Source organism: Cheilinus undulatus, linkage group 1, assembly GCF_018320785.1.
Source record: "Cheilinus undulatus linkage group 1, ASM1832078v1, whole genome shotgun sequence".
In the NCBI taxonomy this organism is placed as follows: Eukaryota; Metazoa; Chordata; class Actinopteri; order Labriformes; family Labridae; genus Cheilinus; species Cheilinus undulatus.
Genome location: NC_054865.1, coordinates 33,568,237 through 33,589,738, shown reverse-complemented (window position 1 = coordinate 33,589,738; position 21,502 = coordinate 33,568,237). Strand labels below are relative to the sequence as shown.

The following is a 21,502-nucleotide window of genomic DNA, read 5'->3' as shown; positions in this document are numbered from 1 at the left end:
GGTGCAATTATGACGGAAGACATCAGTGTGGATGCTGCTAAAGCGCCACTTTTATCAGAGGTTGACATTTCTTCGTTAAAAGAAGAACAAAGAACAGCAGTGAGCTGTTTTCTTTTCAAAAATTAAAAATGTTGTGTACTTACATGTCTACAGTTGCCATGGTTTGCATTAGTCCTCGGTTGTGGCTACATCACGTGTTTTGTTGCTCTGATTGGCCCGTAAAAATGTGACAGACAGAATGTTCATCCAATCACACTCCAAGTTTTTTTTAAGCCTCTGCCTTTTCTCAAACACTTAGTATTGAAGGCTTTCCAGATGGATGTATGAAACAAATCCATCTGGTGTGTCAGGTTAATGGAAACTCTGATTAACTGATATGATTCTCCAAAATGGTGCATTGCAATAGTTATGGTTAAATTCAGTAAACACTGTTCAACAGTTTTGCAGGTCTCACATCTGCCACTGAGTAAGCCATATCGATCTATGACAGTAGTGTTCATCCGTGAAAATGATGGTAGAGGAAGAGATCTCAGACACCATAAATTTTAAGATGCTGTTTGCTTTCTGTTGATGTAAAACTGGGCTGTCACAAAAGTCCAGAATCAAGATTATACACAAGAGTTTCTACAGCTTTTAAGGTCCCAAAATTGGACTACACGTGCTGCTGCCCGTCTTGGCCAGACCACTCTTGTAAATGAGATTATTGATCTCAATAGGTTTCCTGGTTAAGTAAAATAAAAAATGTGTTGATTTTTTTTTCCAATCAGACCATAAACACCCAAAAGAAATTAGTAATGTAGATTTATATTCTTTATTCAGACATATTCATGTTTAAAACTTGCTGGCACAGAAATACACTTAATTTGTGCAGCCCATGTTGAGAAAGGACAAACAAGGATTCAGGCAGGCCTGGATAAAAAATGATTAACATTTTGAGGATATTTAAAAGTTTATAGAGGCTAGATCTCTGTAATCATGTGGTGTACCTACTCCATATGTAGAAGCCACGATCAAGCACCTCTTAATGCATCTCAAACAGCATATTAAACCTTTTATCCAGGTCTGCAATCATATGACTTCCTGATCAAATATCACCCATTTGAAGCCTGGATGACTACAAGGATTAAAATGTTGCCAAATATGCAAAGATGATAGCGACTGTGTAAGAAATACAAAAGAAAAAGAAGTTATTGTTTGACAGTGATCCATTAACCCAAACCAGATGATTTCCCTTATTAACAGAAAAAAAATGCACAGACCAACAATAAACAGTCAAACCCAGCAAGCTGCACTGACGACCACAGTGAGGTAAAGGCTCGTATTCCTACAGATTCCCGCCCTGATGTCATGGCAGGAAAGGCCAGAGATCATGTCATCAGACGGAGGTGCCCTCTGTAGGGGCTGCAGTCTTGTTGTCGTCAGGCTTCATGGCAGGGAAGAGCAGCACCTCCTGCAAGAGAACAAAGTCTATGCTGAGCTGAGGGTTTTTCTCTTCAAGCATGGACAAAAAAGGAGGCTCTTCCTACTGATAAATGTTGGTAAAGTATGTTTGCAAACAGTGAAAGGAGTCTGTTTTCTTGACGATGTTATCTTTAAGCATTTGTACTTTGTAGCTCTTTAATCATGTGTTTGTCCGTTCCATTTCAACATGCCATGTGATTACCATTACTACCTCATCAATCACAGCAGTTTTTTAAATTTTCTTTTAGTGCAACTCGACACTATAAAGTACTGCATTATGAACAATTTACAGATTGTAATTCTACAACAATGCAGTATGGAAGTTCTACCATTATAATGCCTTTATAATTACACTCTAAATCTGCAACACTCCAATATTGGTGTCCCAGTGTGTGGTTTCCTATTACATTATGACAGTGTTGAAGTGTGAGAGGAAGATTAAACACTGAAGGTAAACAGCAAATAAACACATACAGTGCCATTCTGCCCTGCCGTTACACACTGCCAGCATGTTCCCTGCTTTACGCCTTTGTTACTATCTCCAATCAGAGGCAGAACAGCTTAACCCCACTGTTCTGCCTCTGTGAATTACAGCAGATTAGTTGAAACATGGGCGTAAATACCCCAGTTTACACTGGGAATCTGTACATGCCAATGGTGTTATCATTACATACGATAACAGGACAGTGGTTCTTAACTGGTGGGTCTGGAACCAAAAATGGGTCGCAAATGTGTGCCAGGAAAAAACAAAGGGGCAACTCTACTTACAAAAGCCCTAAGTAGACATACCCTAAGTTAGCATGTAATTTTTGGCTTTTGCGTGATGAGTCCATTTTTGTATTTGTCTCAAGATTTCTACTTGTATAACTTCTTTTCGTTTGGATAACAAAGCTGGTTTTCCCATAATAAGGAAATTCCTAGAAAACTTACCAAATTTTCATACTACATTAGAAAAATTGAGTAAATAAGATGTATATAGGCATATGCCTATGTAATGATTTGCTATTTAAAGAGGTTTGTTTTGTCTTGTCTATTTGCTCAATAGTTGTTGTTTTTTTTTTTTTTAGTTTAGGGTCCAAACAGCAACATCTTTTTTAAATCAATTTAAACAGTTGAACACTGTTAAAAAAATACGGTCCTAATTTCTCTTAAGAACCAACCAGTTGAGAACCACTGATATAAAAAACGTCAGCCTTTTAATTCTGTATTGGGTATTTGCAAAGGTATTCTTTTTAGCAACATCTCAGAGGTGTCCTCATTAAAACAAACAAAAAAAAGTGCTCTTCAAAAATGTCACTGCAATGAGGCTCCAAGAAAAGCATTGAATTCTGCCTAAATACATAAAACTGTAAACTGTTCTTGAAAGTTCCTTTTAATAAGTAACACATAGTATCATGTGTGAACAGGAACTTTAATTAGAACTATTTTACACCAGTGGTTTCAAACCTTTTTTTCCTTGGACCCTCTACCTGTATCTAAGAAAAGTAGAGCCGCCTTAGAACCCCATAAAAAAGTGATTCATAGCTGCCAAAAATCGACATTGATTTCAATTACTGATAAAGGGTAACCAAAAAAGCCTACACATTTTCTTGCCGAGAAACCTATGCAAAAGCTATTTTGTAAGCATTTATAATGACTTTGGTAGGGCTGAAATGATAAACCATTTTTCAACTGTGATGGCAACATGCATATGCACAAAAGTCACATCACAGGACACGCAATGAAAGGGGCCTGATATGAATCCCATCAGGCTGCCACTTCTGTGTTGTTGGATGTAAACCAAAAGTGCAGGTTTTCTTATTTCTATAACTAACTTGTGTTTAAGTCTGCCAAAAAATCACAAGAACTCATAACTGATCACTGTGCAGTCCGTTTGTCTTCTGCTATGTTAAGGCTATAGGTGATGCTGCTCCCATAAACTGCATAAGAAGTTTTACCTTGATGTTGTTAGAGTCAGTGAGGAACATGGTCAGACGATCGATGCCCATCCCCCAGCCAGCAGTTGGTGGCAGTCCGTATTCCAGTGCTGTGCAGAAGGTTTCATCGATGAACATGGCTTCATCGTCACCCTCAGCTTTGGCCTGAAAATAAAAATCAAGATTATCGGCGTCCATTCACATCCAAAAAAACACTGAAACAGTCAAGAGTCTGAGAGGCTGATAATGGCTCAGTTGTACACACCTTGGCTTGCTGCTCGAAGAGATCCCTCTGTCTGACAGGATCATTCATCTCAGTGTAGGCATTGCAGATTTCCTTCTTCATCACAAAGAGCTCAAAACGCTCCGTCAGGCCTTTCTCCTTTCTGTGCCTGGAAACAATTCAAGACGTTTCAGTTATAACCTAATCATTGATGTTCTTTTTTTTTTTTTCAGATTTATTTCAGGCATTTTTGTGCCTTTATTTTGATAGAGGAGGACAGTGGATAGAATTGGAACAGGAACGAGAGATGTTTTAAACAACAAAAATGAGGTTAAAATGAAATACTTCTTACCATTTGGCTAGAGGACTCATGATTTGAGGGTGATCACAGATGAACGTGGGGCTGATACAGGTGATCTCAAGGAAATCTCCGACCAACTGTGGAGGGAGGAAGCTATGGTGAAAACACCAGAAGTAGAAACAAAAGAAAAAACAAAAGTCTAACAGAGTTTTTGTTACCTTGTCCAGGAGGCGGGCAGTGGTTCTGGGTGGAGGACATTCAACTCCTTTTTGTACACACAGGTCGTCAAAGAATTTACGGGTCTCTGTAGACGAAAATGAAAAACAAAATGAATGATGAAGAAGTCCTAAGCTGTCGGTATCAATAAAAATGCAACATTTTGAAATTTAAACAATGAATAGATTCTTGCTCACAAATTTTCAACAGATTCTCACCATTCGAGTCGTAGCTGTCAGTAGGAGGGAATTTAACTCCCAGAATCTTCTCCAGCTCATGTGTCATGCTCACTCGTCTGAATGGAGGAGAAAAGTCGATCTCGTAGGCCTGTCCCTCCGGACCATCAGGGTGATAAGTCACCTTGTATCCTCCAGTGATGTGCTTCACCATTCCTGAAGCATGAGGATGCAGAGGAAGAGAGAAACAATGAAAAACGGAGATCTGTTTTTCTAGTTGCTTCACACAGGTATGAACAGTTTTGCTCTATTATATCTTATTCAATGTGACAGACTAATGTGAAACCTAAACTCTTTTTTGGGCTCACAGACATTTTCTTTTTTGGACTAAATCTGAGAAAATACACACAGGTTGTTTATAGATGTCTCTTGAATTACCTTTAATGACATTCAGTTAATGCATGACAAAAGCAAGAATTTAAGTCTGTCAATACTCATAACTTTTTTTTCAAATGTTAACACAAGTTTGAGGGAAACAGGAATAATGCCATCAGATAAGGAGGCTCACATCATTGCATTAGAAAGTCATTCCTGACATTGTCATGATGTTGATGATTTAAAATGCTGCAACAGTTTACAAAGGAAAAAATGACCAAAGTTGAGGATTCTGCTTGTGCTTCTGCTCTCACTGTGGGAGTATCTGGAGTTTAAAAATATCAAACATGTTGGAAATCCATCTGACCAGTCAGAGGCAGTTGGTCAGGCCCATCTTGACCACATTACTAAATGGCAGATTATGTACTATATGCACGGTAATATAAAATCTGCTAAACTGAATTTAGAGTCAAATACTTTTTATCAACTATCATGCCTACTTCTTTACTTACCTGAGAGCATTTTCTCTGTGATTTCCATCAAATCATGGTAATCTGCATATGCCATGTAGAACTCACAGGTGGTGAACTCGGGATTGTGAGTAAGATCGATGCCTTCATTTCTGAACTGACGACCAATCTCATACACTCTGTCTATTCCACCAACCACAAGCATCTGCAGGAAGGATATATGATATTACTGATGATTTTCTTAAACTGAAAAACACACCTGCTGTTTTCAATTCAGACTTGAGAATGAATGGAAGAAGTAACTTACAATTTTACTTAAAAAGTTCCTCTCTACTGGAACTAATAACTGAGGATAACAGTTCATGACAGTGATGGATTACCTTGTGATAGAGTTCAGGTGCAATTCTCATGTAGAGGTTCATGTCCAGCTCATTGTGGTAGGTCACAAATGGACGAGCCACTGCTCCCCCAGGAATTAAGTTCATCATTGGTGTTTCAATCTAACCAAAAAACAAAACAGACAATGTTTGAAAATTTTTTTTAGAAAGAGCATCATTTAAAGAAAACACTGCTTTGTGGTGGCTTAAATAAAATTTGTGAAGAAAAACTTGTTACTATTTAAACTTCATGACCACATATATGCCTTTATATTAACCAGCTGAATAAAATGGTGATCTTGGATTTGTGAGTACATGACAAACACCAGTTCTTACCTCCAAAAATCCCAACTGGTCAAGGAAGCTGCGCACAAACGTGATGATTTTGGAGCGGGTTATGAATTTCTGCCTCACATAGTCATTGAGAATCAGATCCAAGTAACGCTGGCGGAACCGCGTTTCCTTTGATAGAAAAATAAAAAGATGTTCAATGTCAGACCAACCTGTCCTCTTAATCACAAAATGTTACTGTGACAAAATTCACAAGATGTTAACATCCCTGTAACATAACACAGTAAGACATTACAACCAGGGGCTGAAACAAAAAGAAAAACACTCATTTAATGTAAGACACTTTTGTAAAGATTTTTACTAACCAGCGTTTTCTTCATTCTCTCCATTCCATACAACAAATCCTTGTCCTTCTTTAGAATGATCTTACAATCAAAACTATACCAGAAAAACTAGCATTGACTGTATATAATTTACTTTCATCAATATAAATCAATACAAATTTTAATAGAAGAGCTCCAAATCAGATGCCAGAATCTTAGATTGAGAATACTTAATAACTCCTATGTAACTTGCACAGGCATATCAAATAGCTATTGTTTTATTCTTGTGTTCTTAAACTCACATCGGAAAAGTAGTGATGGACATCTTCCACTAAGTCAGAAGCCCTTTTTCATTTGCAAGAGCAACAGAACTGTATTGGAGCTCAACCTTTACAACACCTTGTCACTATGTTCTGTACACAATGAATCCACAAGTGCGGAGCACAACCCAGAGCAGTGACCAATGATCACAAGATCATGGAAAAGCAACCAGATCACATGGGAATTGCATTTAAATAACAGATTGATTTAAAAAGGGTATTATTTTGTTTTTGCTTCTACCATGGGTGATGACATCAGACTAAATTACAAAGTTTAAGTTTTCTACAAAGGATGTGAGGTTTCATTCTAAATTATGTGGTTTCCACCTCAAAAGTTAACTTTCTTTGTCAGTTTCAGTGCATTACTTCTGTGACCCGCTGATCAAACAGTGGTCTGCAGCTAGTGCTACAGAGAGAGATGTACATGTAATGTTGATATAGTGAATTTACCATCAGGAGTCTGTGCCTTGTGTTGCATTCTGAAGTTGACATGATGGTTTGCATATGCTATCTTATATTTGGGTCGATCTTCTCTGCGTATATTGACACATTTTGGCAGCAAAGATCATCAAAAAAAGATTTAGCGTGTATATCGCACAGAGTGGAGAGGTACTTGTTCCAAGCACTAGAAAGGAACCGCATGTGCAGTTGAATAGGAAAGATTGACTTAAGATGGAACGATATGCTCTGGAGCATGCTTCACATGGAGAACTCTGAGCACACAGAGAGGAATCTGAGTAAAACACTGGTGTAAATTGTAGATTGTGCGACAGTGTTGTATGGGCATGAGAGGACTAATATGTAGACAAACAGCTGGAGCCTACACAGACACACCCACTAACACACACAAAGTCTTGTCATGCAGGCGCCTGTTGCCCTGCTGTTGCCAACGTTTTACTATGACACCATTTCACCCATTACACCACCTTTACTTAAAAGTAAAAACAATCTCTGACACACTTGCAGTAACATAACAGAGGTGTAAACAGGTGTAGCAATGTAAAAGGAGCTTAAAGCTGTAGTAAGCGCTTTATCTTTAGTGTCGTATGCCCACAAAAACATCACAATCCATCAGGGTTTTGTTATTGAAGCCATCTAACAGAATAACACACTTCTGCAACGCCTCATCGCGCTGAGCCAATTAAGGCTCAGGTCAGAGGGAGCATTCCTATTGGCCGCTGTAGCAGATGTGCTTCTGCCTCTCAGCTCAGTTAGAAGTTGATAAAATGGCAGCGTTACCAGCGATGTTTGGTCCTATGTAGAATTTGTTCATGCTGAGACAAAGTGTTTTCTTTCCTGTGATTTGGCCATTGATTTTAGTGGTAAAGCGGAGCAAAACCACTCCACGAGAGCTTTGCCACCGTCAGTATTTGATTCAGCGGACATGCTCATCCGCGAGGAGGTACGTGAGAAGAGGGGCAGAGCTACGGAGCTCAAACACATAGAAGAACGGGAAGGGAAGGAGAGTAGAGTTGATTCTACACGGTCCTCATCGAATGTTAATACTCAAGTTTTAAGTGTCTGAAGACTGTATGTGAGGTACAATACCTTGTCCTTAAGGCCAAAGTGGAGGTGGGGTAACATGTGCAAACATGGTGACAGGAGGGTCATCTCAATGGGAATGATGCTCAGCTCCCCTTTTTTGGTCTTCCCTGGGTTACCACGTACACCTATGATATCTCCACGGCGAAGCTTGTTGTTAATGGCTACAAAAGCTTCTTCTGACTTGTAGTTCCTGAGAAATTAAAATAAATGTGCTTATAAAATTTGACATTTTTAAGAAATCTAGTTTTCCTTTGCCTTTACTGACAGCCCTTCAACCCAGATCGATGTTACTGTGTAAAACTCTGCACGTCTGCTATCACAACGCATCTTAATATCACTTCATGATCTATGGTGCTCAATTAATGACAGAATTCAGCAACTTTAACTTGAACATTTTGTACCTGGAGTTTGCCATGACTTGTAGCTTCACGCCTTCTCCCCGCAAGTCATAGAATAGAAGTTTGGCACCTGAGGCTCTCTTGGCATGGACACGGCCTGCAAATCATAAACCAAGTTTAAGAGAAGATCCACAGTTGAATAATCCTGTATCCACAAAACTGAAAATAAAAACCATTAAGTATTCCAGTTACCTGTGATATTGAGAACAACATCAGTCAGCTGCTCTCCAGGCTGTAGATAACTGTATTTCTCTATGAACTCGGTGAGCGACAGGTCCACATGAAACTTGTGTGGATACGGGTCCTCCGCTGTGCCCTTCAGGTCACTGATAGCTTGGGAGCGGATCTTGAAGTATTGCTATTACAGAGGAAGAAGATTATTGTATACATCCTGAACAAATTCAGCTGCAGTGATTAAATAAAAATCTCACATTTGGGTCAAGCGTCTCCTCATCCAGTGCACAGGCATTTTGTGCTCCCTGATCGTTTGACTCCTTCTTTTGTTCCACCTGCTCTTTGACCCTGGCTTCTTTCTCTGCTGCCTTCTTTTCAGCTTTCATTCTTCTCTTCAGCTCACTGATAAGAAATACAGGATGAATCAGAGTTGATTCACTATTTAAGACAGGCATTTTCTGTTAATGATGTACCCACAGGTTTAAAAAAAAAAAAAAAAAAAAAAAACAGCTGGATAAGTACTGAGTTCAAAAGTTCACTGTGCTTTTTCTTCCCCTTTGTTCTACAAATTATGAATAAATAAAAATAATTAATAGCATAAGCAGTAATAAACACAGTTACACAACAATCATGCAGAAAGGGAAAGGGGACACATTTTGTTGTGATGACAAAAGGTTGGTTGTTTTTCTCACTGGAATGGAAAAGCCACCAACCTTTTGTCACCTCTCCAATGGTTCCCGTAATTTTGAGCTTGGACTGCAGCTGTACATGAGGGGACACATTTTAACCACTGTCCCCTGACCCCAAAGGCTTGGCGCAGCTGCTGCCTGGCTGCCCTGACCAGACACAGCATGCTGAGCTACCACAGTCAGCAGACAAACCTGGGAAAATAAGACATATATACAAAGAAAGTGTACAGTAGAGCATTGGCTGTCTTGGCCCAGCAGGCAAAATCAAACTCTGGATTATACAACTACACAAGTCAGCACCAAGACCTTGGCTGGAGCACAAATCCAATCAGGGATTCTAAATAGGGTTTAGAATAAAGTTATACTCGTAGATTGTTAAACAATTAATATTTTTTCTTTTGCTAAACCCGGTGAGTGTGTACATGTAAGTACAACATAGCTAGCAAGTCATGTAAAAAGTCACGATGAACGAAGGACAACGCCGTTAGCATAACGTTGGAATTATTTTGACGCCTCTTAACGCCTCAGTACTGTCAAAATATATCACCGTTTTGTTCCGCTACGAACAGGAAATACAGGCCTACAATACATCGAAATTCATATCATAAAAACAGAAAGCAAACGATTGCACGACCAATGTGTGAGTTACATTTCCTTAGATTTATACAGGGTATTGTAGTTTTACTGAACAGCACCGTGCATTACTGAAGTAGGTTTGGAATGATCCCCGGACTACAACTACCACGGACAAGAACGAACTGAACCCTGGGATGTGTAGTCTTGCGGTGTAACTCCATATGGAGCCCTCACGTCGCTAACATCCTCTGACCTGATGCAACAATTAAAGAATTCAGCATGGCCATATTGAGACAGACGTAACAGCTGAAACAGTGAATCATTCCAGCAAAATAACACTTGGTATGGACTGGGACGGGTTAAAATGTGTCGGAAGTGAAAAATTAGCTTACTTTTTGCTGGGTTTATCTCCATCCACCGCTGTCACGTCAGCCATGTTGTAGCCGCGACGCTCAGAAAGACCACCATGTGCGCACGCGCACCAAAAATGCGGGTCCTCGAGAAGTCGATGGTGTGTTCAGGTGACTGATGGAAATTAGTACACTGGTCTCAAAGCTAAGAAAAGTTTGATAAAGACTTCTTTACCAATTTTCGACAACAATAAAGATTTAACTTCAACCTAAATTAACAACAATAACGCTGATACCAACTTTAAGACAGCAGAATTGAAAGGGGCAGCACATTAGCCTACTAAAAGGCATTGGTACGGCATTTTTCACGACTGTCAGAAGTAGGGTAAACATTTAACTGCTGTTTTTTTTACTGTTTGTTACTTTATTAGAGGTCAAGAAGTCACGACAAGACCATGATCATTCATCCACAAATAAGATAAAGAACTACAAATCAATAAAGCAAGTTTAGAAGGTTAGTTCTTTTAATATTTAGTTCTTATATTCCTGTATGAGGGCCTTAATTAATTTACTGACTACACTGTAAAACCAAACAAGTTGAAAATACTCAATTTTTGTTGAAACTGCTGTCAAAGTTTTTAAATAGTGGAAATAATTGTTTTGAGTATGATTCAAATTAAAATACATAATTAACACAGAAATACCAAACACAAAGCTATGATTTCCATGACAATTGTAACTCCAATTCTGAACGCTAGGTGGAGTCGTGGCTTGTTCTGTATATAGCCAAGACTTCAGGAAACTGCAATATCCAAACTGTTGTTTTTAAGATTACGTTTTTTATGATTACTATTATCATAATTAATTTATCTTACTTTGTGTTCTTAATTTCACTATACACACACACACCTATACATCAACATATAAATACACACTCAGTTGATAGAGTAGGAAACCAAGGACCCAAGTATTCTTTTGTAAGGTATTCTTAAGTTTCTGTTGTACATCTGAAAAATGTTTACTTTAGTCCCTATGATAGGCTACCCTTAAACTGCAACTAAGAGTTTCCAGATTTTAAAGTCATCACATCTGAATGTAAAAAAGATTGAGTCAAGAGCCAGTAACCTCAGTTACTTCAGTAAGGCTGCCTTTATTAGAGAAATCTCAAACATTGAAAATGTATTGTCAAATGACTACCTCATGATTCTTAGCAGTAAAAAAACCACAAAACATGAAACAGCCGGTCAGAGACATAACATTTACAGTTTATAGATTTAATAAAGATAGGAGCAGATTTAATGAAATATATATTTGCAAGAGAATAAAAACATCCCAACAAAAGCCAAATTCAGTGAAACAAAATCTCAAAGGGTAATAATTTGACAGTTGTTCAAATTGTTAGAAATTAAGGCACATTCCCCCCTCTTCCTTTGTCCAAATGGAGAAGTTAGTTTACTGATAAGTAGTTCAGTCTTGTTAGCAGCAGGAAACCCTGTAGAGATGTTGCAGACACATGAAGGAAGCAAACTGTTTTTGGAAATTATCATTTTGCATTATTTGCATTTATTGATCTGAATAAGAACAACTGAGAGAAGTCAGGAGTATAGGGAATGACTGCAACATTAAACAGTAAGCCTGGATATACAGAAGAGGGACAAACCATTAGTGAACTTTTGTCTGGAGAGTTCAGATTTTAGTTTAGAAAATGTTTGAAAGAGCATATTTCAATTAGCATGAACATAAATAATAGAAAGAACATCTACTTTGGTTTTCTACTTTAGAGAGGCTATTTAGAAAAAAATATATATTCAAAAAGTAATACATCTACATTTACAGTATTTTAGCTGCATAGCAGTTTCAGAGAAAATTTGCCTGCATCTATGTTACAGAACATAAATGCAATGGATACTTCAGTACAAACAAGTGAGACACACAACAGAAATTGCACAAAACATATTACCAACCAAAACCCCGTTAAACTGGTCACTGTTGTCGAGCATTTAAAGTACACTTAAAGTCTTATGGCTTCAAACATTCTGGTTAGTAAGGACTACTCCACTGTGGGGCAATAAACAGGCACCATTGGTAAAAAAAACAAATCAATCAGTTGTACTACTACTAACTCTCCTTAAGGCACATGAACTATATCTACTAGTGAATAAAGTGACAATTTAGGGAAACATTCACCATTTGAACACTTGTGAAATTAGACTGAATAGTGTTGTTAACTGTTGTTGTTCTATTGCAGGAAACAGACATTTCAGGAAATATGAGAACTTTCTTTCCACTTTTTCCACAAAAGTACAAATGACTATATTCTGACTCACACTTTTTAATGAAGGTACATAGTAAATACACACATGAGTAAACTGTAATTTCAAAAAAGTAATTACCTCCTCAGTATGTGTATAAAAGAACATTCAGCATCTAAGCGAGACATTTACAGCTATAGAGTATAATCACATTCAGTTCTTTATTCAGAGAAGAAATACTGAATTTTCTTGGTCCTCTTTTAAGGGTTTTGAGTTTAACAAATAGGTTGTGGCATTTTTCTTGCTGTTTGTAAAAAAAAAGACTACAGACTCTGATTGTAAGTCTAAAAGAGCAGATGATATGAAGGCATCACCATCAGTCGCCATTTACAGAATAAGTTTGTGGACCAAGTCACATTAAACACGGTAAAATATATGAATACAACTGATCATTGGAAAACTAACACCCAAATAAATAGGATACGCCTCTCTGAGAGGGGGCAAAGGCACTTAACCTGAAAATTTTTTTTAAAATTTTCATCTTTGTAAAATAAATTCAATTTCACACTAGAAATCTCAGTTCTTCTGTTTCACATGTTGAAGAAACCCTATCACATACAGCTCTTTTCCTTCAGGAGCAGGCTCCCTTTAAAAGCACTCAGACAGAATGATCACATTGGTCAAATTTACACACTCTCCACACTTGTTATTTGATTCAAAAGTGTATAAATGTAACGGTGTAGATGAGTTTCTAACAAACTTTACAAAGAAAACAAGACAAGCATTAAACTGAGCTAATCCTGCGATTTTCAGAGACCAGCCCCTTGTTCATGCACACACTTAACAGTGAAACACCATAAACACGTTTATTTCCAAACACTACAAAAACAACAGAACAAGAGAAAAGAGTGACACTATGCCCAATAAGGAAATCTGTATCTTTAAAAGGCAAATAAATGTCAATGTTTTTTTTTTTGACTTAAAAGTCAGAAATAAAGAAAATAAAAGCCATAAAACTGGCCTGTCATCAGGAGTTATACAAAGCAAGATTTGAGTCAAACTTTGGTCCTGAGGCCACTGGCTGACTGCAGACAAAGATTTTAGACTTTAATCTATAAAACTTGTAAAGTTTACATGTAAAGAGCTCTGTTTCTGCATGTAAATGCCTTAACCTGGGTGAGATGAAGCCCACAGACTCTTGCCTTTGCTAAACCCATCACATTAATAAAACTGCTTTGAAAAAAAGATAAGGCTCGTTTCTAGCTTTTTTAAGAATACTATTCCAGTTCATGCGTGCCCGACGCAGAGTGAAGACATCACAGTGACACTAAAACACACAAAGGTCTAACCACTACGACACAAAATAAAACACACTATAATACACCCTACTCTCTCCACTGTAGGTCTACTTAAATAAGAGTTACATGTTCTTACAGTTTTTGAATGTCTTGATCCACATGTGTCAAAGTTGGTTGTCAGGAATACATTTTTGGTCTTGTTTTGACTTGGGAACAAAGAAACAATGTGATGCATTGTTATACTACAAAGAGATATTTTGGAGAAACAGCAGACAGACTGGAGACTATTTTGGAGAATTTGCCTGGCTGCACAAATATCCTCTTTGCTAACACCGCACAGTAATGACAATAATTTCTGATCCATGTGCAACTAAGAAATGTATTTTCTTTACTGTAAACAATGAAGGAAAAAGCACCACCTCATTGTGGGACTGTACTGTACCCTCAGTGAGTGAGGTGGCCACACAGCATTGTAAAGTGTAGACAAAAGGAAAAATATTCTTTGTATAAAGCACTAAATAAGAACCTGATAAAAATGACACAGTTACATCAGATGAATAGAGACTAAAGGTTAGCCTAAATATGTTCTAACCTATATCACAAAGTGCTATCTGTACATGATGGTGGAGATATGTGCTGTACTATTGATGGATCTGTAGCACAGCTGGAGGTGGCCATCTTCACTTAACAGCTGTTTGCTAACTATAAATATTATTCTTAAAGTAATACTGTGCCACACACATCAATAAGAGTAGCCCTAATTTAGCCTTTTGTTGAGCAAAACTAAAGCCACTAAGTCCTTTCGTTGTGCAACTACTAAGCAGTTTTAGAGTATGTTATTTCTTTTACCAAAGCCAGTCCCTTTTGTTAGCTATCTGACACAGAGAGGGTTTTCAAACCAATATTAGTTCCTGCTTAAACTTTGAGAAAACGATCAACCTACACACTGTATATAATAGATGCCTGTTTCACAACAAATCAAATGTTTGTATCACTCCCTGTCCTTCCTCTAAGTCTTATTTTTTCTGCTTTTTTCTACCTCTCTAACCTTCTTATAACAACTTTCTGCCCTGTTGGGTTACACAAGAACCATTTCTCATCAACAGTGGCTACCTTCAACCAAACCTACCACACCCTGCCTTATCGCTCTGCTGAACCTCACACTTAGCCTTTAATACATAAAAAATACGCTAAAAATGAACATGAAAGGGAACATTATGCATGTAAACCACTAAACACTTCAGAGAACATTTTAGGAAACGCCACAAGAACTGAAAGATGATAACATCAACGACAATCTACCTACAGACATACGCAAAACTTTACAAGGTAAATGGATAAAATGGCCCAAATGTGACTGAATGTCTCAAGCGATGCAGGTTTTAACAATGTTAAGTCATTCAAAAAAGTCAACTTTGTGCTTTTTGTGAGATAAAGCCATAATTAATTTCAGTCTGAAGAGTTATTTTTTGAGTTATTTGGGGGGGGGGGGCTAGCTCAACAAGGCCAGCAGCACTAAATAATGTTTAGCACCCTTTAGCTACTGTTTTTCATTGCAGACAATAAAAGATCTAAAATTGCGTACTGCTTGTACTTAATAAAAGAGAGAATTTTGATGACTTGTCAACATCAATCGATTAAACTGAATATTACAGGTAACAAACACAAGACAAATTGTTGACCCCGCATCATGTCTAGAATGAGCGAGTTAAGTTGCTGCTGGACTCCTGCAGGCTGACCAGCAGGTCGTCAATCTTCTCCATGTTCTGTGAAGCCGTCATGCTGTTCTGCACGGACCCAGGCTGAGACAGGGACTGGCTGAGCAGAGACTGGATGTGAGCTTCACTCTCTCTTTGGTTCTGACCAGACTGGCTGATGGCGATGATCTGATCTGAAAGAGTATTCCCAGGAGTACTCATCAGCGGGCCACACTCTGCAGGGAGAGAGAGTCAGTCAGAGCTTCCTGTTTATAGCATTTATATGAATACAGACCAATGACGATGTGTCGTTAGTAAGGGTCTAAATGTTATTCAAAGATGCTTTTACATTCAGCTGTAGGGTCGTTAGTAAAAGCAAATTTCCTTCTAGTTAACTGAAAACTATAACAAATTCAGCTTGATCAAAGTAATGAGGCTTTTTAACCTACTGCATGGCTCAATCAGCAAAAGAAAATTTCCCATAAATTTATTGTAACATGAACTTTGTTTCTATTTTCCTTTGAGTTTGTAATACATTTGACCAAACATATTTCCTTGATCGTCAGTTCTGAAGTTGGCTTGTTAAATATTAAAATCCTGCACCATTTTATGTTCCATTGTCAGGTAAATGTCAAAAATGCTGCAGTGAATTCTTGACAGTCTTCAGGACATAGTTATCGCTTTTACAGTTATCAAACCTTCAGTTTAGTATTTTAGATTTTAGTAGGCAAAAAAAAAGGTAATAAAAATTAGGATTGTAAATTGATATGCACAAAAACTTCACGACAGCTGCCCATTTAATTTTCAGTTTGACTCATATTTACAGTGGCTTTAAAGGTAAAATGCAAAAACACTCTCTGAATCAAAATGAACTTCATTAAATTCCTAAATATTTAATGAATCACAAATATATTTCACAAAATTCTGTACTTGATTAGAAAAAAAACACAAATACATACCCCGAATGCAAAATACTTGCAGAAACATAAAACTAATGAAGCGAGAAAAGAAAAAAAACATTGTGTAGTTTAATTTACCCAAATATCCATGCATTTTAGGGAAATGTGTCTGCCTCACAATCCATTATATTATACTATACACTATTATATGATGTTTTTATTTTTGTGTGTTGATAAAAGGATTTTGTTTTTGTTTTTGCATTATTTAAATAGATATTTGTGTTTCACTCATGTTTAGCAATCCACAAAATGTTTTGCCTTTCAAATTTTATCAATTATTTTTAGTGGTACAAATTTTTTTTTTTTTTTTTTTTTGAGGAATGTTTCTTTTTCACAAGCAGTTTTGCATTTGTTAAGATTCAAATGGGGTTTTATTTACAGATTTGAATTTGAATTATTGTTTCAACATTTTTTTGCACTTTGTATTTATTTAGTTAGTTCATTATTTTGTAATTTATTTATTTAGTTTTTTTAGTTCTTTATTCTGTTATTTGATTATTTATTTAGCTAGTAAGTTATTTAGTTCTTTATCCTGTTATTTTATTTATTTATCTATTTGATTTGTTTTTTAGTTCTCCATTTAGTTTTTCATTCATTTTGTCAGCTGATTAGTTCTTTATTTTGTTATTTGGTATTTTATTTATTTTTAAGTTATTTATTTTTTATGTTTTTATTCAGTTATTTATTTTATGGGTTAAAAAATGCTTTCTAATTTTGAGACCTTTTTGCCTTAATTTAATATCTATTGGTTGAGTGAAATGGTTTTACACCCTGAAATGTTTTTGCATGTGACCTTTGGGGCCACTGTACATGTTGCTTATTATGTTGCAAACACTGGTGATTAAAAATCTCTCCTATTTGCAGAGGAAGTCAACAAAAGTTCTGTCTGATTTAGTTTGTCCTGAAATGTGAAAAAACTTGTGACACATTTATTGTCAGAAGAGGGTGCCATAAGAGTGTGTCTGTGTTGTTTATCTAAAGGTTTTATAATCAAGTCCTTACCATTCTGAATCCCAAACAGGAAGAGCCCTGATTGTGGAGGCTGGCTGGGCTGATTGATGTTTCCACTGACAGCTGTCTGAAACAGAGTCCCTGGCTGCTGCACGGGGGACGAGGTGGTTGTTTGAAGGTTTGCCACGCCGTTCTGCGAAGCAAACATAGCTGATTGTGCAAGCTCCTGAGCAGCCAGCCCCCCCTGCAGAGGGGCCATGTTCGACTGAGGCAGAAAGAGGCCCACAGGCTGCTCCTGCCGGCTGTTTGAGCTGCTGCCCAACTGCATCGGCTGCTGCTCCTGAAACATGACCTGCTGTCGAGGATCTGCGGGGTTCCCTAAGGCCATGGGCTCAGAGCGATCCTGCTGGTTGACTGTTACCATGCTGGCTTGAGAAAAAAGCTGAGAGGGGTTTTGGGTCTCCTGGGAAACTAGACTGCTGCTGGTTAGCGATGGCATCTGGCCCTGGCTGCTGAACATGAGACTAGAGGCCTGATCTGGAGAGGAGAGGCGGCTGTTGCAGAAGAGTAGACCAGCTTGTTGTTGCTGCTGCTGGCCTGCACTGAGAGTGTTTGCAGCTGGATGTTGGGAGATGTTCTGAAAGAGGGAGGCCTGCTGAGCTGACTGTGTGTGGGGTTGAGACTGGCTGGGTTGCTGCTGCTCCATGGGGCCTCTCTGTTGGATGGGGGAGAGCTGGGTTTGAGCCTGAAATACTGACTGTGGTTCAGGAGCAGGAGTTTGTAGCGCACTGAGGAAAGCCAGCTGTTGCTGCTGCTGTTGCTGCTGTTGTTGCGCACTGCTGCCCTGACTGAGGAAAAGTCCAGGAGCTGATGGCTGCTGGTCTGGAGACTGCAGGACTGTCATGGTATTTTGGAACAGAGCGGCCTGGACCTGCTCCTGGGAGGCTTTCTGAAACAAACCCCCCTGTGGATCTTGAGTTTCAGCTAAAGAAGTGGGATTGTGGAACATGGGTGGAGAAGGGTGTGAGGGCGTCTGCTGGAGGAAGTTGGTCTGAATGGAGAGCAGGTCACTCGCCTGCTGAAAGAGAGCCGCTTGCTGCTGCTGCTGCTGCTGCTGTTGTTGTTGCTGCTGTTGTTGTTGCTGCTGGGCCTGTTGGAAAAGCGTCCCTTGGTTTGGCACCACTCCTTGTGATGGGCTCTGTTGCTCCACATTTTTGCCTTGAGATGCATCTTGAAACATGCCACACTGCATCTGAATCTGTGACTGAAACAGCTGCTGCTGTAAGTTCTCCAAAACCTGCTGCTGTTGCTGCTGAAGCTGTTGCTGCTGAATTTGCTGTTTTTGGATCTGTTGCTGATGCTGGATGTGCTGTTGCTGCTGCTTGGCCATGGTGTCATCTAAGTTACAAAACCCTCTGGCTTTGAGTTGCCTAACAGCCTCCTCCAGCCTGGCCACTTCGTCTGAGGGGAACATAGGTATCTGCTGCTGCTGCTGCGGTGCCTGCTCTCCACACATCCTCCCCACAGCTCCAGAGCCACTTCCAGGTCTCTCCTGCTCAAGGCCCTCTCTCTCCGGGAGGAACTGCAGCGAGCTCTGCTGGAGCAGGGAGTCAGTGGGCACTGAAAATGAGCTGGTGGGTGCAATGTCCTGTTTCTGAATAGTGCTTAAGGACTCTGTGTTGGGAAAAACAGATGGCTGGCTCTTGTCAGGGTCGCCTGCAGGCTGAGATAGGCTGTTGGGGAATGGTCTGCTTTTACTGAGATGGCCTGTGGTCAAGTCTAGGTTCTGCTGGGCTGTCGACAAATCTTCAGTCTGCTAAACACAAATAAGGAATATAAAATGCGCTTAAATTATTGTTGCATTTTGCAAACATGCACTGTTGTGGCTTATTCACATTGCTGCTACAAGGTGTGATATTTACAGCCATGTGACATTCTGCTCTCAATATAAACGTCAAAGAGGCATAAGGGGGGAAGCAGGTCTTTATCCAGTACAGATTAATATGTTACCTTAAAAACACCTGAAGACTGGAGGTTGCTTGTGATCTCCATTGGTGTGACATCCTCTCGCTTCACTAAGGGTAACAAGGAAGGCAGCAAGGCCCCATCTAGAACTGCAAGAGCAAAAGTGATGATTTTATATACAATCTTTCCTACATTTTTATTAAGCATGATTTTATTTATTTGTGATAAACATTTCAAATTTAAGGGCCTGGACTTTATAGTCAAAATCATGCAGAACAGTCAACAAAGCACAACAAACCTTTAATTTGTTCATCAAATGGGCAAGTCTTCACTGGAGAGGGAGCCTCTTTCTTCACAGGAACATCATTTTTGGCTGCAAGGAGAAACAGTACCAGATTTTTCTATCAGTGAGCCCACAAAGCTGGTAGGTAAATACATAGCTTCATAATGATGCATTAAGACAGAGGTTTAATGTGGTGCTCAGGACTAGAAATTACATTTCTTACTCTTAAATCGTGGAAGCTTGAATTAAGATAGTAATCATGGTCTTTAGATGTTAATTATTCCTTACATATTCTTGATGAACAGCAGGTAGTGTTCATATCATGTTTAAAAATGGAGTGAGCTAGTTATAGTTGCTGGCAGGTTAATTTATAAAAAGTACTCTCCTACAGTACCAAACAAGCAGGTCATCCTATCAGCTGAGGTAAAAGCTGGCATATAAAGACATGTGAGTGATTTGGTAGATTAACTGACATACTATAGAACCTACCTGTATCAGGTGTGTAGGTAAAAGGCTGAACATCATGGGATCTCCCAGCATTGGTCACCACATAGATCCCCACACACACCGGGGTGGTGATGGTTTGGTTTTGGTATGGAGGAACTTTCACTATCAAGTGATTCTGAGAATTAACAAAAGGTCAGCAGAAAGAAATTAACACATGAGTGGATCACTTATCTGATCAAGTCAAATGGTGAGCTGATTTTAAACTTGTAAAAAAACACAGCAATTAAATGTACACTGTGGTGCTTTTGGTCATAGAGTCACTGCTTTCAAAGAACAGTTTAACTTGTATATTTTTTAGCTCTATCAGCATGGGTGTCTGTGTGTCAGTATTAGAGTTGATAATCCTTCAGACAAATGGTCAGGAGTTTGATTCTCCTGCAGTCACTCATCAAAGATGATGAACCCCACATTGTTCCGATGGCTTTGCTAGTGGTGTATGGATGTGATTCTTTAATATTTATGGACATATAAGCCTCTTCCATCAGGGTGTGACTGAGGTCATATCTAAGTGTGACCTGAGGTATTAAAAGAACTTTGGAAAGTGAGACGGCTAAAAAGAGCTAGAAAAATGCTATACAAGCTCAAGTCCTTCAAACAATTGCAGTGAGCATGGTGGTAACAAGATACTCATTTCTGAGACTGCAGATGGTAGAGTTGGAAAGTAACTACTTACATTTACTCAAATGACTGTAATTTAGTAGTTTTTTTCATGCACTTTTACTTTTATGAGTACATTGAAATCAGAACTTTTACTTCTTCTTCCATAAGTTTTGAGAATAACCATAGTTTTCCTTGAGTACAATACTCTTGTACTTTTCCACCTCTGTTGACAACACAGTAGGACATAAACAGAAAGATTTCACATCACATCCCAAAACAGCTGCTATACACAATAAAAAACTGAAGTGTCAGTATATCAGGGTTAAACATTTTGGAATTTATTTTAACTCCCAAAGTGTAATTTAAAGTCCATTCTTAAGACACATTTGTACCATGAGTAAAGTTATCCCCTGAGTTAGGAGTTACTGCCTGTGACTTAAGGTGCTCCAAAAGGACACACAGTGCATCAGTTTGTATTGCTCGACTGTGAGGTTGACTCTGCTTAGTTCTTGCCAGAGGAGACCCACTTTGCCACTTATTTTCAGAGGAGTTACTGCAGTTCTGTCATATACAAAAATATTCAAGACTTTTGAAGTGTAGTCGATCTATACATAGTGTGGACCAATATACACACTTTTACATTTTACGCCAGCTGAGTTTAATTAACACTGTCAATTTAGCTGTGTATTTAACTTTATTACAGAGGTGGGACTTCACCTGAACAACCTAGTTGCAGACCTATTCTCTTGTTCTTGCCAATAAAGAAAGATCATATTTTACTGGGCAACTCCTCAGTAGCTACTCAGTAC

At 38.6% G+C, this 21,502-nt stretch overlaps 2 protein-coding genes across 7 annotated transcripts in view; both read right to left on the bottom strand.

The window, feature by feature from the left end:
- Nucleotides 1–797: 797 nt before the first annotated feature.
- kars1 (lysyl-tRNA synthetase 1) lies at nucleotides 798–10,304 on the bottom strand. 2 transcript variants are annotated; one of them, XM_041794519.1, is made up of 15 exons: nucleotides 10,224–10,302; nucleotides 9,280–9,447; nucleotides 8,824–8,968; nucleotides 8,585–8,750; nucleotides 8,396–8,489; nucleotides 7,998–8,184; nucleotides 5,852–5,977; nucleotides 5,519–5,638; nucleotides 5,181–5,343; nucleotides 4,336–4,509; nucleotides 4,120–4,205; nucleotides 3,953–4,038; nucleotides 3,643–3,769; nucleotides 3,399–3,542; nucleotides 798–1,450 (listed from the first exon to the last, which is right to left on the bottom strand). In XM_041794519.1, the coding sequence occupies exons 2-15, from the start codon at nucleotides 9,417–9,419 to the stop codon at nucleotides 1,376–1,378; spliced, it is 1,833 nt and encodes a 610-aa protein (XP_041650453.1). In that variant the 5' UTR covers nucleotides 9,420–9,447; nucleotides 10,224–10,302; the 3' UTR covers nucleotides 798–1,375. The 2 variants fall into 2 exon arrangements, with proteins under 2 accessions (XP_041650453.1, XP_041650454.1); XM_041794520.1 differs by lacking the exon at nucleotides 9,280–9,447 and having other exon boundaries at nucleotides 10,224–10,304.
- Nucleotides 10,305–11,307: 1,003 nt separating this feature from the next.
- Nucleotides 11,308–21,502, bottom strand: part of nfat5b (nuclear factor of activated T cells 5b) — a 58,665-nt gene continuing 48,470 nt past the window's right edge. For 4 of the 5 annotated variants that reach the window (XM_041778433.1, XM_041779990.1, XM_041781463.1 and 1 more), the window contains 5 exons: nucleotides 20,076–20,208; nucleotides 19,602–19,676; nucleotides 19,349–19,452; nucleotides 17,390–19,154; nucleotides 11,308–15,664 (listed from right to left, as the gene is read on the bottom strand). In XM_041778433.1, coding sequence (XP_041634367.1) covers nucleotides 15,426–15,664; nucleotides 17,390–19,154; nucleotides 19,349–19,452; nucleotides 19,602–19,676; nucleotides 20,076–20,208 — 2,316 coding nt within the window. In that variant the 3' untranslated portion in view covers nucleotides 11,308–15,425. The remainder of the gene's footprint in view (nucleotides 15,665–17,389; nucleotides 19,155–19,348; nucleotides 19,453–19,601; nucleotides 19,677–20,075; nucleotides 20,209–21,502) is intronic. The other variant, XM_041779165.1, reaches the window with a different exon arrangement.